General features: G+C 39.8%; 1 protein-coding gene across 1 annotated transcript; it reads left to right on the plus strand.

Annotated features, from left to right (window-relative positions):
• Positions 1-2768: 2768 nt before the first annotated feature.
• On the plus strand, positions 2769-9586 carry LOC124134761 (glutamate receptor ionotropic, kainate glr-3-like). The gene is made up of 7 exons (XM_048403550.1): positions 2769-2942; positions 3151-4447; positions 4613-4700; positions 5962-6268; positions 6740-6972; positions 7398-7663; positions 9106-9586. The coding sequence occupies exons 2-7, from the start codon at positions 4365-4367 to the stop codon at positions 9350-9352; spliced, it is 1224 nt and encodes a 407-aa protein (XP_048259507.1). The 5' UTR covers positions 2769-2942; positions 3151-4364; the 3' UTR covers positions 9353-9586.
• Positions 9587-18762: the final 9176 nt, after the last annotated feature.

Below are 18762 nucleotides of genomic sequence, written 5' to 3' on the forward strand. Positions count from 1 at the left end.
ATTTGATAAACCATTGGCTTTGAACAATGTATATCACAGCCTAGTGCTTGGTACTTATTGCTTTGATCTTTGTCGGGGCTAATCACCTAGCTGGCTTCAATTTGCCCCCTGCTATGTCCATTCTTTCACCTATCAGTGCTAATTACACCCCCCCCCCCCCCCCCCCCCTTTGCCCAGTGTCCATTACCAATTATTTATCTATGTGGTGGCTTCGATTGTCTATTGCTAATCACCTATCAGCTCCAATCATCTGTTGGCTTCGTTTGTTAGCTTCTACCCTTTGTTATTTTCCACCGTTTGTTATCTTATTAATTTTGTTGTCCTTACGTGTACATATATATGCTCTCTGCTCTTGGCATTCATTCACCTGATGAAGGAGTACGCATATACTCCGAAACGTTGTGTTCATCATAATAAAGAAGTTGACAGCCATATATTCTATTCCTTATGTGTATCCCTTCTATATGCCTTTCAAAGACCTTATGTATATCAGCTATTCAAATCGTAAGTGTTACATTATGAAGAGAAACTGTAAATATTAGCCTGAATGAAAATGTCCAAGAACGATTTGGCCCAACGCACATTGCGTTAATTGCATTTATTCAGAACGGCATGATGAACTATGAAGACAGGCGAATAAGAGAGAAAAGAACAATGCCAGTACACTTAACAATATCAGTTTGAAGAAGAATATAACAATATTTTAAAGGTTACCAACCAAACATCACCGATGGCGACAATGCTGTACATGCTAAACTCACGTACCCTATAAAGGAAATGGTGAAATGGATAGAAAACATGAGATGGACTTCTGTGGCTGTCATATTTGATGGGAAATCAGGTATGTTCTTATTTATCTATCACAAAGTACAAAGCAGATCTTTAAATATGTATTACATAGTGTCTCCATGGTATAGCAGAAGTGTAGTAGTGACTTAATTACCTTCTGTCTGATATGATATAAAACGAATAATTTTATGCATCTGTTTAGAGATCAGAGAGGTATGGTGAGTCATTGTGTTTGATTCACCACCCCCCCCCCCCCCCCCCCCCCCCCCCCTTGAAAATAACATATGAATCCCAATGAACATATATACCCCATATACCTTCTTGTAATGTCCGTGGATATTGTCAAAGGAAGCACCTGCTGTCCGTAACTTGTGAAGGGGTATAACAACCTATCTGATCTGTAAAATTTGTATAATTCCATTATCATTTCTACATGAGAATCTCCTTAATCATCTACCTTCTTCGCAACTGAAATCGTTCTGGGTTATTGCACCATATGTATAATGTTACAGTTGTTATTTGTTGTAAATTTGTATAAATATACTCTTCAAAAAAAAAGAAACGCAATACGGATATTTTTGGCCATCAGAGCAACAGCAGGGGACCAAGAGGGCTCAATGAAGAGTTTTAATGTGTTTAAGTGTCAGTGACAAATTTTCTGGATCAAAATGATCACAACAAGGACATGCAAACCATTAGTCGGGAAACACGTACTATTCGGAAAACGCACCCACTGCGTTAACAAACGGGCCATGGAACTGCACGTAGTGGTCGTGCAGCAGCACTATGAACGATATTAAAGTGCAGGGTTTTTGATTGCCTGGCATCTGCGTCAATCGAACAGTGACAGTTCAACAACATCCCAAGATTAACAGAAGTGCAAAGAAAAAACGTCAGAGGCCGCTTGCAGGCAGGGGTATCCCGATCAGCTGTAGCCAGTGTTTTCAATGTAGCGCCCAGCACCATCATAAGGCTATGGGATCGGTTTCAACAGCATGGGTCAACACGTGACCGACCAAGGTCGGAACGACCAAGAGTTACCACCCTCCGCCCAAGATCGCTACATCCAACTGCCCCGGGGCGGTCGGGTAGCCTAGTAGTTAAAGCGTTCGCTCGTCACACCGAGGACCCGGGTTCGATTCCCGACATGGGTATAATGTGTGAAGCCCATTTCTGAGCCGTATATTGCTGGATATTGCGGCGTAAAACCATACTCACTCACTCCAACTGCGCCACCAACGTGAAAGGATGTGAAAGGAAGTGGACAGGTTTGGTGGGGGTAGCGTTATGATAAGGGAGGATATCTCTCATCATGGCAGGACACGTTTGGTCCCTATCCAGGGCAATCGTACGGCTCAACGATACATCAACGAAATTCTCCTACCACACGTCCTCCCAATTGCAACCAGCGGCAACGGTGTATTCCAGCAGGACAACGCTCGACCGCATACAGCACGGATCGCAAGAGCCCGTCTACACAACCACAACGTTCATGTTCTCCCCTGGCCCTCCAGATCCCCGGATTTGAACCCGATAGAGCACCTCTGGGGTGAATTGGATAGACGGCTACGCCGACGTCAACCACAACCCAGACGTTGCAGCAGTTGGCTTTTGCGTTGTAGGCCGAGTGGGCAACCATTCCCCAGGATGTGATTCGCATACTCATCTCTTCCATGGGCAGGATATGTCAGGCCGCTATCGATTCCAACGGGGGACATACGCGTTATTGATGGTAGCTGACCTTCACCTTGGACTTTTCCTATGTACCGATAACTGAGATGACTACAATCCCCAAGTGTTCTCTCCACACCATTCTGGCTCAATACCTTGTACGGCTCCTCGTATAAATGTATTTTCCATCCTCAGACAAATTTGGCTTTGCGTTTCTTTTTTTTGTAGAGTATATATGGGGAACCCTTTTATATAGGCATATTAATGTTTTCTGGTCAATCATTTAATACCTTCAAGCTGCAATGGGATCGCTTGCGAAAACATTGACGTCCTCATTACCGAAAACAACATCGTTGATCTATGACTTCATCAATCTTGGCATACAAACTGTCTTGTATGTTATCTACCACAATCTTCAACCACGCATTAACACCGTGCTTCTTTGTGCCGACTCGAGGACATGCTGGAGATTCCTGGACGAGGTATCCGTCTCAATTATTCAAATGTAAATAGCGCGTAAGTGGATATTTGCTCAAAACAAATAATAAACTTGAATCTTACAGAGAAATCGATTTCGTGACTCCCAGATGTATTTGGAATAAGTCTATAACGTGATTTCTCGAGTTTCAATATATCTGTCAAACAATGTATGTTTTCGTGGCTCATTTTACCGCATGGTACTCTTTTAAGGCTGCACGCTACGATTTGAAGTCCAACAGAACAACAGACTTTCGACATCACTCCAAGTGGATTGTTCTTGGTCACAAGGATACTAGGATTGACACCTTTAACCCGTCTGATTATCTCGAGAATGTGGCATTCTTTCAGTTTAAGGCAAGGCTGGCAATTTTATAACATGTCTAACCATAATATACTAATCCAGTATTGATATAGGGTATTTTTTTATACATAACATTATTCGTGAATATGACTTAAAGTAAAACCAGAAAGGCTTAAGTCTATCAGTATCCATGTCTACCGTTTTGTTTACACATAAAAGCAATATGGAATATGTACATACAGGGTTGCTATGCGCCATTATTGACATCATGGGTCTTAATGGCATATCAATGTATATTGAAATTACACAATGAAGTTGCATGGCATTGGTTTCCGTCTGTGGTGTAACGGTACATTTAAATAGTTTAAGTCATGTTCTTTACATTTCACATAAGGCAATATCAAATCTGACATTGGGTACACTGCACATATGTTTACAATGCAAACCTGCCCATGCGTGTGGCATGATTATGTAACATCATCCTTGCGTATGTAATTCGTGGTGTCAAGGGAATAACTTCTCATATTTACAATTATATATCCTACGCACTGTTATATAGAACCAAATTTGTTAATATAGTTAAAATTGTGTGCAACATCGCTGTCACATGTACTATAGGCCTGGGACCTCTTAAGTGCTTGAATTAAGATTGATTGATTGATGTGATATTTACAATTACTTCGTGTATGCTGCTTGACATTTAAGGATTCAAGATGTGAACGGGTTTATGTATACACGATTCATAACACCATGGGAGAACACAGATTCCTAGATGTATCAACTCTGTCATACACAGAGACGAGTCTGTTTCCCAACATGAAATATGGATACAACAACAGAACATTGGTTGTTTCAACCTTACCGGTAAGCCTATCGTTTGCTTGGGCTGTGCAAAACGATTATGTATGATAAGTATTAATCAATTTACTAGGATTGATAGCGTAGATCCCCGTGAAAATCGGGTGGATACAATGTGCTGCGGCGAAATAGCTTTCACTCACTTTCTGGATCGGTTTCCCCTTTTGTATATATTTATTTTTAATTTATAGACACCCTTTCAACCAAATCTTTCCTTCTGTTCATATACTAATGGATATCCTTGTAGTCTCTAGGAAATCTGGAGATGGAAGTAGTGGGGACAAGGGTTTCCATTTCCGGACCTATATCCGACATTCTTCAAACTTTGGCAAAGACACTAAATTTCAGGTAGGTGACACAAATGAACTTTACGCTTGTAATGACCAATCTGGGAAAAAATTTAAGCAAGAAAAAGTGGAAATGAGCATTTTCGGTGATTACTTGTTCAGATAAACGGTCCATGAAAATTCCCAAGTTTATTGCTGAAAACGTAACTTGCCCATAATCTTTCAGCTACGTCATCAGACCCCCAGCTGACAAGCAATGGGGCGTTGAGGTCGATGGGTTATGGGACGGCATGGTAGGACAACTACAGAGAAGAGTAGGTCGATTATGCTATCTTTCATATCTGCCCTCCAGAAATTGAGAGTACACTGATGAATAAAGTAAAACTGGGGTAATTATTAATATGAATACACAATGCCATTTAGAAAGTGGTCAAATGTAACTAATGTTATATTTGGGATAACACTTTCTTAGTAAAGTACAGATTCTAGTACTTTTTTGGGGTTGAGTCCCGTCCGGGATTCGAACCCGGGGTAATTATTGCCCTAACTGCGCTATGGAATGTAAACATTGCTGTCATTGTTATGAAAATTGTTCTGTCTATTATTAATATTCCCAGGGCGGTGGGGTAGTATAGAGGTTAAAGCGTTGGCTCGTCACGCCGAAGATCCGGGTTCGATTCCCCACATGGGTACAATGTGTGAAGCCCATTTTCCGGTGTCCACGCCGTGATATTGCTGGAATAGTGCTAAAAGCGGCGTAAAACCATACTCACTCACTAACTATTAATATTCCCAATAAGCTGTACTGAAACTCCTAACTAAAGTGACTATCAGAAACATATGGATACCAGGTTACCACATTCTACGCCACCGGTTATGACGTAACAACACATGCAAAGGCAAGTCAAGTCTTCACCTGAACAAACACGGGAGAGCGTGGTACAAGTAAAACATATGAATTGCATCCGACATCGTTTTGGTCACTTTGAAAGCTTTACAAAGGTCTTGAATGTTGTAACCCTGATCAAACAACGTTTGATACGTGTGACGCCCTTTGAAGTCTTCGCAGCATGCCTGATTGTACTACTTCAAAAGTTGTGAAATGTAGGTACCAAAGGCTGGAGCTGTTTAAATATTGCTCGACATAAAGGAAAATTTACTTCTGGTAAGTTGACGTCATCAGATAAAAGGGCCATGGGACGGTATGATAGGTCAACTGCAAATAAGAGTATGCCTGACATGTCCTACTTTAATAATAACACTCAAAAGACACAAACATAACATGTTATCGGTTAAGATGAAACATCAATTTAAACACAGTTTGGGGGATATTTGTTTTGCAATCCTTGCACGTAATTTTTGACAATAATCCTCCTCCTAGTAATTGTAAATGCAATTAAAATGTGTCACATGTAACTTCATGTGATCTTATTTATGTTTTTGTATTGGGAATAATATTATTGATTTGTTCCACTGTAAGGAATCTAACAATACACTTTAACGGTTTTTGTTCATAACTTCAGTTTTTATTTGTATGTCGTCTTATATTATATGCTTTACATCTATACACTTCAGGATGTTGACTTTGTAGCAGCCGACTTAAGTGTCCACGAAGACAGAACTGCTGTCATGGACTTCATCATGCCTCCAATAATGTATAGCTACGTTGAAGTGATGTACAAGAAGGTTGACGACGATGTCGATCAGTGGCTGCTCCTGGCTAAACCATTTAAGCTTGAAGTATTTCTCCTTATCTTTGCATGTGGAATACTGTTTTCAATTCTCTACAGACTTACTCAAAGTGGATCTAAATTTGAAATATCGAACTGTCGTTATTGGTATGAAATGCTGTGGTTCACAATCTCAACTATACTGAAGCAAGGTAAGGTTTATGCGTTATTAAAAAGAAACCATAAATTGTGTAATTGAGACAAAACTTAATTATAGTATGGTTGGACTAAAACACAAGGAAAACGTACTGTAAATCATGAAATTATATGCATCCCGCAAATAATGCGAACACGAATATCAAAACTTGAAGGCGCCACCTAACTTTATAAAGGCGAGACACCCTAATTCCGACTTTAAAATATAAAAATAGGATAATACTCTCTAAGAGCATGATAAAGTACGTCACAAACATACCCCAGATATTGGGATATATATATCATATATTTTTGTTCGTCACTGCGCCGCGTCCTTGCTGATTCATGCTAAATCATTCAGTCTGGACATTATCTGGATTATTTCAAATATTAAAGAACAGATTTATCATACCTCATATTAAAATAGTTTTATCACTTTTTGTTTTATATTTTATCATAATAAAGTTTGGTTTATGTTTTCGTGACAGACAAGCCAGATTGTGAGAAGAGACAGGCGCCGACGTCCTACGGAAGTAAACTGCTTCTTGGGTTCTGGTTGTTGTTCTTGGTTGTCATTGTCTCGATCTATTCGGCTAACTTCGTAGCAGCAATATCAGTCAAGAGACAGAAGCCACCATTTGCAAACCTAATGGAACTGGTAGAGAGGGAGGACTACACTCTGGGAATGCCCATCGAGGGTGTGAATTATGAACTATTTAAGGTAAGATATTGGGATATATAAAATTATAAGGTCATATGTCTTTTAGGCTATTTAATATATATATTGCCAGATTCTCTGATGATCATACCCTGATCGAGATTCAGTCATATCGTTTTCGGTTGCACAGATGCATATTACATATATACTGTATACACGGCGTTTATCAATCGGTGTATTGGTAAGATACGACTCTATGTTTATTTTATATTAAATATTATTTGTAACGTAAAACATCGTTAACTCCAACTCCCATTGTCTTGATATATTGTTCGATTGTGTCGAACTGCTGATAACTCGACATATATTCAACAGTGACAATGTATGGTGTGGTAGCCTTGTGGTTGACATGTTCCGTCACGAAGCCGAAGGTCCGGGTTCGATTCCCTACATGTGTACAGTGTACTTTGATATGTTTATATTTAAAGACCTCGCCCAGAGAGGATGTACGAAAAGCCTGGACAAGAATGAAGAAAGAAAATGAAACAAACCCTTTCATAATGTCCACTGATTACGATGCACATGCAAGAAAAGCTGAGACAGGCAAACACGCCGTCTTTATGTATACTAGCCAAATTCGGATATACAAACAGGAGGACTGCAGACTAGCATCTCTTGAAGAAAAAGTCAGCTGGCAACAGAGCGCATTCGGCGTACCCTTGCAGTCGCCATTGAAACATGATCTGGAGCATGTGTTAGTATCATCATCATACCATTATATATATATATATTTTCCATTAATACCCGGGGGCACAGGTGGCCCAGTCGCATAAGGCGCCAAGATTCGCTGTGCAGAGTTGCGTCCCTTGGGCGCGCCAGAAACCTATGATTGTGGGTTCGAATCCCGGTTAGCCCCGATTATGTTTCTAGGTTTGTCAGCGCCATACCCGTGCTCGCGGGTTTCACCGAAGTGGTAAACGTCTGAGATCTGCATCACTTCGGGCTTTCCTCCCACATTAAGCTGGCACGCGGTGATATGAACGGAATACTGTTAAAAGCGGCGTTCAACCCAACTCACTCACTCACCATTATTATCCATGATACATATTGTCTGTGACCTTCGTATGAATTCATGGTTAAAAGTCATCCCCGTCAATGTATATGTTTGTCGTACGAGGCGACTTAGAGGATCGGTGGTCAGACTCGACGACTAGGTTGACTGAGTGTCATCGTAACCGCAACATCGAAGGGTGTTGTTCATTATATCAGTAACTGGTTTATCCTTTCTAGACCTGATTGAGTACAGGTGGTGTCATTTTGTTGGAATATTGCTGAGAAATTCGTTAAGCAACAAAAGCACACAAACAATGTGTGGATTCATACTCATTCAGTCTCTGTCCGTTATATCACCTCCATAGAAATAGAAATTCATAATAAGCACACATAATAAAAGCGTTACTAGGAAAACCATTGGAAGTGTATATTACAGCTTAACCTTCATTTAAAACAGGGAAACCTTATCATTGTGACATATGGAATAGAATTTAATAAGCTGTAGGTATCAAATAAGGGCTACACGAAGTTGTCCAAATGGACATAACTTTCTTTGAAAATTTTCATTTTGGAATGTTTGTTGGTTGTGTATAATGCCACAATCAAAACTATTCCAGTTATATGACAGCATTCTGTATATTAGCGAGGCTGGACGAAATAATCCAATGATTGACATCATGAGCATCGTTCTAAGCAATCGGGATACCGAACCTGACCAACCGACCCCGTAAATGTATATTTTACAATTTATATGTCTCCACTTACGACAAGCATAAAAAATTATGTTGCTGATCGAAGATCAATTCTAAACCGGATCTTAACGGGAATATATCTTGGAATGATAATGATGAGACTATGTCGCTTCGATATAACAACCATCTCCTAATGGTCAATCATATTCAATGTTTTATTCAAAGTTAAGATAGAGAGTGACCTGGTTGCATCAATAGTGTTTTCAAATCATGTTCTTCAGGATGTGGGGGCACGGGTGGCCCTGTCGTCTAAGGCGCCGCAATTCGCTGTGCAGATTAGCGTCCCTCAGACTGCCCAGAAACCTATGATTGTGGGTTAACCTGTTAAAAGCGGCGTTAAACCAAACTCACACAGTCACTCACTCTTGAGGATGTTTTGTTGTTCTTTCAGCATGTCATTCCTTGTCCAGGCAGGAATTATACAGAACATCATCAACAGTCGGGACCGGTTCCCAGGCCAAAATAACAAGACTTGCATACATGGCGACACGGTCAAGGCAATAGTAATTACAGATTTACTTGGATGTATCGTCGTCGTTGGCGCATTCGTTGGACTATCTTTACTTGCATTAGTTTTTGAGTTAATGTTCTATAGACTGCCACGATTTCGTAACACAAAGGCTGATTTTATTTCATAAGCTACTCAATGGTTTACTTAGTTCACAGATGCTATCCAACAGCATGGTAGAAATGCAAATCAAGAAAATAACATCTGTTGGTTAAACTCATCTTTAAAAAGCCTATGCACACATGCATGAATATAAGCGTTTTGAATGTGTTCGAAGTCTTTTCACATTCATCAGAAATCTCTGCTTAACGCAGAATCGATTATTCGATTCCGACAATATCACGAGCATGTGTTTAGGAATCGATATCCAATAGTGTTGATACCAGGTGTTCGCGAAAAGGTGAACGTCATTAATTTGTATTGCTACAGTTTTCATAAATAAATGCCAATTCAAATTGAAACTTTTCACGTTTGTTGTGATGTAATTTGTCCTACCTGGATCTGGACCAATAACAAGAAGGAAATAGCCCGGCAACATACAGGCCAGCTGCTGACGAACCTCCAGCAGCTGCATATTCATTTAACAACTTTATTGCAACGATATCAGGAACGAAGTCAGACCCATGAAGTAAGCACACAACGCAAGGGCAAACAGCCTGTTTCACATCGTAACACTTAGACCATGGATGATTTAATGTAAATTAACAAGAAAATTTGACGTGTGTGTAGTAGTCAGTAGTGATACTCTTATCCGTTTCGCTGTATTTCAATGTTTGACCTTGTGTTTTTGACAATGCTCTTACATTCTTTTAAATCAATGTTTGAATCTGTAAACAGCTCCCGAGAAATCTGAATTTGTATGATTCTTCTTTTGATAACCTCATTTATGTTCAACATCTGTTGAATTTAGTGTTAGTTTTTAGTCGCCGGTATTCATTTCGATTATATATGAACGTCAAAGCTGACAGCTAACCATACAGGTGAGCTACAGTGTCTTGGCAAGGCTTTTCCCCACGGAACAATTGTTCCTTCTGGATATATCATAAAGACAAAATATTACATCAATTATGTCATCCAGAAACGGTATATATGATAATCCTCTTATACCCTACCAGTGAATGGGTATTTCCATCTTTTGTCGAATGTTGACATTTTTTATCATTTAGCTATTATGTTATTGTCGATATCGTGTTCTTGGACTTTGGCGCTCTCATACCTTTTCATTTTCTAATAAACAAAATGGCATCGCAAATTCGAAACATCCATCAATGCCATGTAATAGGCTGATTATTACCTTTTACGTCATTCATATATTTGCCACCGAATTCAACCTTCACTAAAACTCAATACGTGTTTATTAGTACATCAAGCCATCATCAGTTCGTTTGACATATCAATGTGTTTCATTACGAGGCTAGCTTGACGTGGATTAAATTTGCAGAAGAAAGCAACCCACTTATTGATTATGGTGAAAAGAAAGTACGATAAGAGCTGACAGTTCTAGCTATTGTTTGCTATACAATTCTGTATGCCAGGATTCAATGATATTCTGAACAATTTTAGAATCTTGAAAATGATTTTTTGTGTGTGTTAAAATGCATTTGATATTTTTTGTTCTGTTGTAAACTTTCATAATTACTCACACCGTGTACAGGAGCGCATCGATTCAAACGGAACCATGATCGTGTTATTGTGATTAGGACCCCGATGACGGGAACACGTCACCATAGAAACTCTGCCATCGACCCGAGTCGGGAATTGGCATGTGCAGTCCGATTTGCGAAGCGAATGAGTAAAACGCTATTTCAAGGTTTTCACGGCGTGTCAGCTTTCTGTGGAAGGAAAACCAAAATGACACAAATCGCCCAAATACCAAATTGGTGTAACCCACGAGCACTGGTATGGTGCTGGGGTTCAGGGATGGGGGAATTGACGTTTGATGGTTGTTTTTTTTAAAGATATTTGAAATTTGACTTTCATACATCGTGGTTTCTGCAAAGGACAAAGTAGGATAATGACTTTTTTGCCCATGGGATCTGCATAATATAATACTTAGAAAAACCTTTTAGACATCATTATGGAAGGTATCAGATGAGTTCATATGAATGAGAAATTGACTTTTTTCATTCTATCACTAAAGACATAGGTAAGGCTAAAAATATTTGAATCAAGTTTTTTACCCAATGGCAAGCTCACTTTCTTGGGAGTTGGAGATATAATTAGTACAAACATATGGTACAAGATCTAGTGTCATGGACTAGATTTAGACTGTCTCCTTTTCGCGCACTTCAGCGATACTTATATATTCAGTTATGTCATACGTCCACAACTTGCAAGTATAAGAAAGATATAAGGTGAGTTGTCAGTCCTTTAAACATGTCTGATAACTTTCATAACAATATTTCAAAATTAGAAGTAATTTTTCTTTCTTTATGATGTTTTCGGTTTTCAAAAAAGGTCCTTACTTTACCTCGTCCTTTCGCTTACATGATTCCGTCATTGTCTCGTAAAGAGAAACATGTATGTTTAAGCATGAAATGTTGTTTTTTAACATCGACACACAAATTACAAGGGAAGTCATGGAATCTAATGGCGATATGTTGTGTCAAGTTCATCATCACAGTTCCACATCGTATGATTTGGGGACGTTATTACAAGATGATTTCCAAAGTGAAAGGCCGAGGTTAACACAGGAATAAGATCGCACATAGCTAAATTGGGAAATCAGTAAATAACTACACACGATTAATGAATAATTAACACATTATATTGAAACACACAGGATTTGGTATACAATCGAAAAAAGCAACTCTATGCGTAAAACACGTGGCAGAAACAATAAATAACAGACCCTTTTAAGTGTCAGTGCACTCACGAACATGTCCAGAAGGTGTCACAGTCTTGAGTGAGGCACGCGCTGCGCTCTTCCAGGAAACAGTTTTGGAAGCAGGGAGAACAATCGACGCTTTCAAATAGGTATCCTGTTAGTGGATAAGTCGTAATTCTGATTGCGGTGGGCCCCGAATCACCCTCGGGCCAGTCTTCTAGAAACCGTAACCTCAGGAAAAGCTTCGAGCAATGTAGTTTATCACAGTGTCGGTACACAAAGGCGGATAACTCTCTGGTTGTCTGATACTGTCAATATATATTTTTAGAAACAACGGAACTTCACATTTTACGAGCACTTCAATCTGCTGCCGCTAACAATCATGAGCAATAGAGTCACTTACAATCTACTGCCACATAAGAATAGCGGAATCGAGTAGTTAAACACAACTGCAGTTCAGGACAGGTTCATTCGGTTCAATTTTACAGAATCAGAACATTTATCTGCTTCCATGGCCATCAAGATCGCCCGATTTAAACCCAATTGAGCATCTATTGGATGAATTCGATCGCCGTGACGGACAAGGTCAACTGCAACTCCGCCAGGCACTGTAGGATGAATGGGCAAGAATATCACAGGATAGAATTCCGCGACGCATTCAGGTAGGTAGGTGTTACAGATCTGTGAGACAGGCTAATGGTGTTCATAACAGGTACTCCGGCCGCGTCATACCAAAAGACGTTAAAAGATGGTACTTGTTGTTACCCTGGGGTCAAAATTCGCTGTAAGATTCTCCATGCAAAAAAATAAGATCACTTTAAGGGGGTCCTGGTCATTTATGTTCAAAATCATTATACGTTATTGCTTTATAACAACACCGCCTCCGTGGTCTAGTGGTAGAGCGCCTCCCCGGAGAGCGGAAGGTCCGGGGTTCGATCCCCGGCCGCGTCATACCAAAAGAAGTTAAAAGATGGTACTTGTTGTTACCCTGTCTGGCGCTCGACATTAAGGGGCTAAAACAAGGACTGGTCGGCTCGGAGTCAGTATACTGTGTCTAAATTGGGTATTCATGTTCAACTGCGGCATGGCATCTCAGTGTGCTAGCACTATAAATCAGTCCGGACTAGTACAAGCAGCCACACACGTGCATGCACGTCGCTATATAAGTGCAATAATCTTGGACGTTGAACCCAATTTCACCCATCCTCACCTCATAACAGGAACTGACGTCATCACTCTGTGTGAACGTTTGTTGTGACTTAAGTCAGTCAGACTTGATACTCATTCATGTATGTTTCATTTGCGGAATATTCCATCATTCATTTTTTGTGTATATTAAAAAAGAAATCATATTTAAAGTGTTATGTATAACATCTACAGTCTGTAAGAGTCCTATTCATAACAATAGTTGAGTGAATCAGTCATCATACAAGTAATACATAGAGGTTATCACGCGAGTGTGTTTGGGGATGGTAAATATCCTGCATTAGGAATAAACATTGTATTTAGCGAGCCTTGGCGAGCTAAATACATAGTGTTTATTCCTAATACAGGATATTTACCATCCCCAAACACACAAGCGTGATAACCTCTTTATCATATAATGTCATTCTTTAATTCTGTGCTTCAAAATCGCTTTCCCTCTCTCACATACATAACCGAAACATTGCGAGTTTTTTCTGGAATGCGCGCATTAATATTTATTACGTCACAGGGTAAGTGATGTGTCAGTCGGACAGTGACAGTAGCCAATATAGTTCCAACTGAAATCTGTTTCTTATACAGTGGCGAAGCAACATATACGCAAAACAACAATTGTTTTTAATTGCCTTTCGCGGCAATCAATCTGTCTGTCCGCTAGAGTAACTGCCCTTTGTCAAAGGGAAGCTACTCTAACCTTAGTCTATGAGACGTCACGGCCACGGTCAGTCGTTGTTGACAGTCGGTCTGTCCTGTCATAACGTTAAGAAGTGTAGTCAGATGTACACACAGCGACAAAACGAAACAAGGTAACAATTCAAACACATTTCGGACAAATCCAACTATTTTAATTTGTGGAGAAGGTTTCAAGCCGCAGAGGTCTATAAGCACAGATATGGCTACTGATCCCGCTTGGCTAGGCCTCGTGCCCACGCAAAATTGTTTCGAAATTTATATCTCTAAAGTTGCCCAAACTCATAAAATGCCTTAGCTACGTCACAGTTAGAGACTGATTTCAGTATATTAGACTGTTCTTTTGATAATGATAGCAATTATCCCTGTAGTTTATCCAGATTCCCGATGGTTAATTCTGACTCGATCGCCGAATGATGAGGGCGACGCCATGTTTGTTTATAAACAGTGAAGGAGTCCCTACTTGACCTTTGATACTTGCATCTCTATCCGCATATGACCCCAACGGATATCGTTTTTATCCGTTGGCTTTATCCTGCCGAGAAACCTACCCATTATATGATAAATAAATTTATCATTCGTAATGGTCGCTATGCCTTGAACTCGTACCTAAATTCTCACACATGTTATGTTCACACGTAGGCGTTTGTGCATGTGTCAGATTATGTTGGCTTATATAATCACTCGTGACAGAGAAACAAAGGTAGGTGTTTCGAAATCACAATGCTCACTTCAATGCGCTTCCTTATCTAGTTAACTATGTGTGATCATGTATTTTATATTGTACAATACTTGCTATGTCATAATAAAAGCAAATATCCAATTTCCATAATCACAAATTCAGCAAAAAATATTGTATCATGAAAATTTTAATATGTATGATGACTGATGCACTCAACTATTGTAATGACTACGATTACTACAGACCTAAGATATGACGTCTTTTGCACAATGTACACAAAGAATGACTTTACTACTTTTGTATTTGGTGAGAATCAAGGTATATTCAGCAACTGAAACATACATGAATGAGTATCAATATAAACGTCACTTCAACATGATCTTTACATCTATTTCTACCTTTCGGAAAGGAGGTAAACGTTTATCAATTTGATTGAGATTTTAATTTGGAAGGAATATTTTAACATGTTAAAATAACAAACACGTTAAGGGTTGTAAGCCTCATTTGTACGACTGGCAAAGAAAGAAGGCTAACACATTTTTTTCAGTGTAGACAAAGATGTTGATAGCTCTGTGTTTGGCAGCAGTCGCCCATCTGACACATGGAGCAGGGAGCGCTCCTCTCAACAGGGTTGGCATATTTCTTATAGTGGTGTAAAACCCTGCTTGTCACTTCACCCAACATGCTTGTACATATACTACAGGTAACTGGTATCCGAGTCAGAAATGTGGGTGGTGCACCTAGAATTCTCATCCAGGGAGATTTTGGTATTACAGTCCTCGACCAGAACTTCAAACAGCTCTGGAATGTTGGTATGTTTCTGCGTGAAATAATGATCTTGATACTAAATTATAGCTCTTGAGTGAAGAAAAACAACATTAAAGCTTTGTTTAAATTCGCTTTTGTGATCCCTTGAAACAGATGAATATATTACATGAATGCTCTTTATTATATCTTTACAGAAAATCAACATAAACAAAGATTCTTGAATGCGGCTGCGAATAGGATTTTAGTTAATATCGCCTTAAATTCAATAGCTGCTACTATGCAGGACCTTTTACTGTTTGATGTTGACGAATTAAGGAACGCACAATTTCACATATATTTGAGAAACGGAAATTCCAAGCTCCAACCAATTCATTTACACGATATCACGATAAAGTCGGAATTGTACAATGGACTCTGTACGATGCAATGGCCAACATTCCTCAGTTATGCCCCTTTACTACTTCGCCAATAGATGGCGCCAAACGCTACGGTCCTGCGCGTACTTCCGGTATATTACGCGGTTCATAAATATTTGCACGACCAATAACTACAACGAAGTATTTACGGTGCCTTCGACGTGCTGCTGTGTCCCGGGATGCTGCAATCGAGGTGGTTTGTCGTTTCCGAGAGAACCCATGTTGCTGAAAAGATGGTTGATTGCTATTCGGAGGAGCGACGAATCAAACCAAGGCAAGATGTGGAAACCGTCACCTCACAGTGTTGTGTGTCATTCCCACTTCAGGCCGTCTGATTTCATTGCTTTGACTAGAATATCTCCGTATTGTATACCAATGAAGTTTTAATATGAACATGGGACGAAACGAATAATATATAGCCGTATGATATCTTTATCATTTAATGATTATTATAGCATTATGCCTACATATCACGCGAGAATATAAAACTGAAATCTTATCAATATTCTTTATTACGTTGTTTTATATACTTCCATATCACAGGTAGTTGTTATAAGGTGAGGTGAAATTGGGTTTAACGTCGCGTCCAAGATTATTGCACTTATATAGCGACGTGCATGCACGTGTGTGTGTGTGGCTGCTTGTACTAGTCCGGACTGATGCCGATTTATAGTGCTAGCCCACTGAGATACCATGCGGATACCATTTAACATGAATACCCCCCTCAGACACAGTATACTGACTCCGAGCCGACCAGTCCTTGTTTTAGCTCCTTATTGTCGAGCGCCAGACAGGGTAACAACAAGTACCATCTTTTAACTTCTTTTGGTATGACGCGGCCGGGGATCGAACCCCGGACCTTCCGCTCTCCGGGCGGACGCTCTACCACTAGACCACGGAGGCGGTGTTGTTATAAAGCAATAACGTCATTTTGAACATTAATGACCAGGACCCACTTAAAGTGATCTTATTTATTTGCATGGAGAATTTTATAGCGAAAGTTGACCCCGTTGACTCGCCATTATTATTATAAATGAATAAACATGACAGCTCATGGCTGCTCCGGCAAAAAGTGCAAGAGCGACATCGCCACCGACGGCACTGTGTCCATGTTGTTGACGTCCGAGCATCTCTACCATTACGACGCCAGTGGTAAACTGCTTGGTGACAAACAATTGGGGAAGAATCACTACACAGACACTGCCATAGATCCTCACAGGAAAATGGTACGTTCTCCCCTAAAACCTCGGTTTTTTTCGGGGGAACATTTGGCTTGTCTTTGCTTGTGTTTGTGATGGGTGCCATCAGTTGGACAGGACCCGCTCATCTTTTCGCGAACACCAGGTGTCATCACTATTTGATTGGGATTCATAAACACATCCTTATGATCAAGTCGAAATCGTTAAAATGGACTTTAGGCAGAGATTTCTCATGATTATGGAAATGTATTTTTGTCGCTTTTATTTAGACACTTGGGTGAAAATATTTCATTAACTGGAAAATAATGAATAATGGCATTGGTTTGGTTCTGGTTCCACGACCTCCATCCCATGACTACTTCCTCTTTACCTTACGGTCAGATCACCTCGGGATGGGGGATAGTAGCCTTTGTTTGTCATACGAACCGATTAACGAGGATCCAGTGGTTACAATGTGTGACCCAGCAGGTCATGCATTCAACTAACTATTGGTTTGCAGGCCGCTGTGAAGTAGTTATACTGCTGCTGTGACGTGAAACAACATTCACTCACAATGTTGGATGGTTTGTTGTTTAACGCCGCACTCAGCAATATTACAGCTATATGAGAGCGGTCTGTAAATAATCGAGTCTGGACCAGACAATCCAGTGATTTATAACATGACCATCGAACCACACAATTTGGATCTATGACATGCATGAACCAAGTCAGCGAGCCTGACCACCCGATCCCGTTAGTCACCTTTTACGACGAGCATGGGTTGCTGAAGACCTATTCTACCCCGGTCGCACTCACAATGTCCTCTCTGGATATGCTCTTTACACAAATTACATGTAGTTTGTGTTGGTACAGTCCCCTGCGTTAGTTTTTATTCCGCATTTTCGTAAACAGAAAAGGTGAGTAACTCAGATTTGCAGATTTGCGACATGTCTATGATGTATTAACCTCAATTTATATTTAATTTCTCATTAACATGATGATTGAAACAGTATTGTCATTTTTCAATTCAGTAAAAAACAAACAAGGATCACACAACGTAATGCAATTTTAAAAGTTTCTGTTAACTTGTAAGATGACTACTCATAAATGGTTTGAGTGAATGATAGTGTAAAAATATATCATCGCATCCGAAGTCGTTTTGATTTTATGATGACAAAACGTTTTCAGCATCGATTGAAAAATAAGAATGAAAGGGTTTTGAATGTTTTATTTATTAAAATTATTTATCAAAATGTATAGAACGTCGCATCAGCAATGTTCAGTCATATCCACGTAACAAGGAAAACGCGGCATGGAAGTATGGCATTAAAACACATCATCTAAAAGCCAAAATTAGTATTTGAAACAAATTTAGTATTTGAACACTTATATCTATTTGCAACAAGGATTGTAAGCAAACAGCAAGCACATCCAGACCACCTTGCTGGAGACAAAGTGGACTTCAGCAGAGTTCGCCTCATCACATACAGATGGTTTTTGTTTGTTTGTTTGTTGTTTAACGTCGCACTCAGCAATATTCCAGCTATATGACGGCGGTCTGTAAATAATCTGGACCAGACAAGACAGTAATTGACATCATAAGCATCGATCCACGCAATTTGGATATGATGACATGCATCAACCAAGTCAGCGAGCCTGACTACCCGATCCCCCTTAGTAGCCTGTTACGAAAAGCATAGTCGCCTTTTAGAGCAAGCATGGGTTGCGACGCTACCAGCAAATATTTAATGTTCAGTGTTTGCGTTAAGTTAAAAC

This window comes from Haliotis rufescens, unplaced genomic scaffold (genome assembly GCF_023055435.1).
Source record: "Haliotis rufescens isolate VD_foot unplaced genomic scaffold, xgHalRufe1.0.p SCAF_3, whole genome shotgun sequence".
NCBI lineage: Eukaryota > Metazoa > Mollusca > Gastropoda > Lepetellida > Haliotidae > Haliotis > Haliotis rufescens.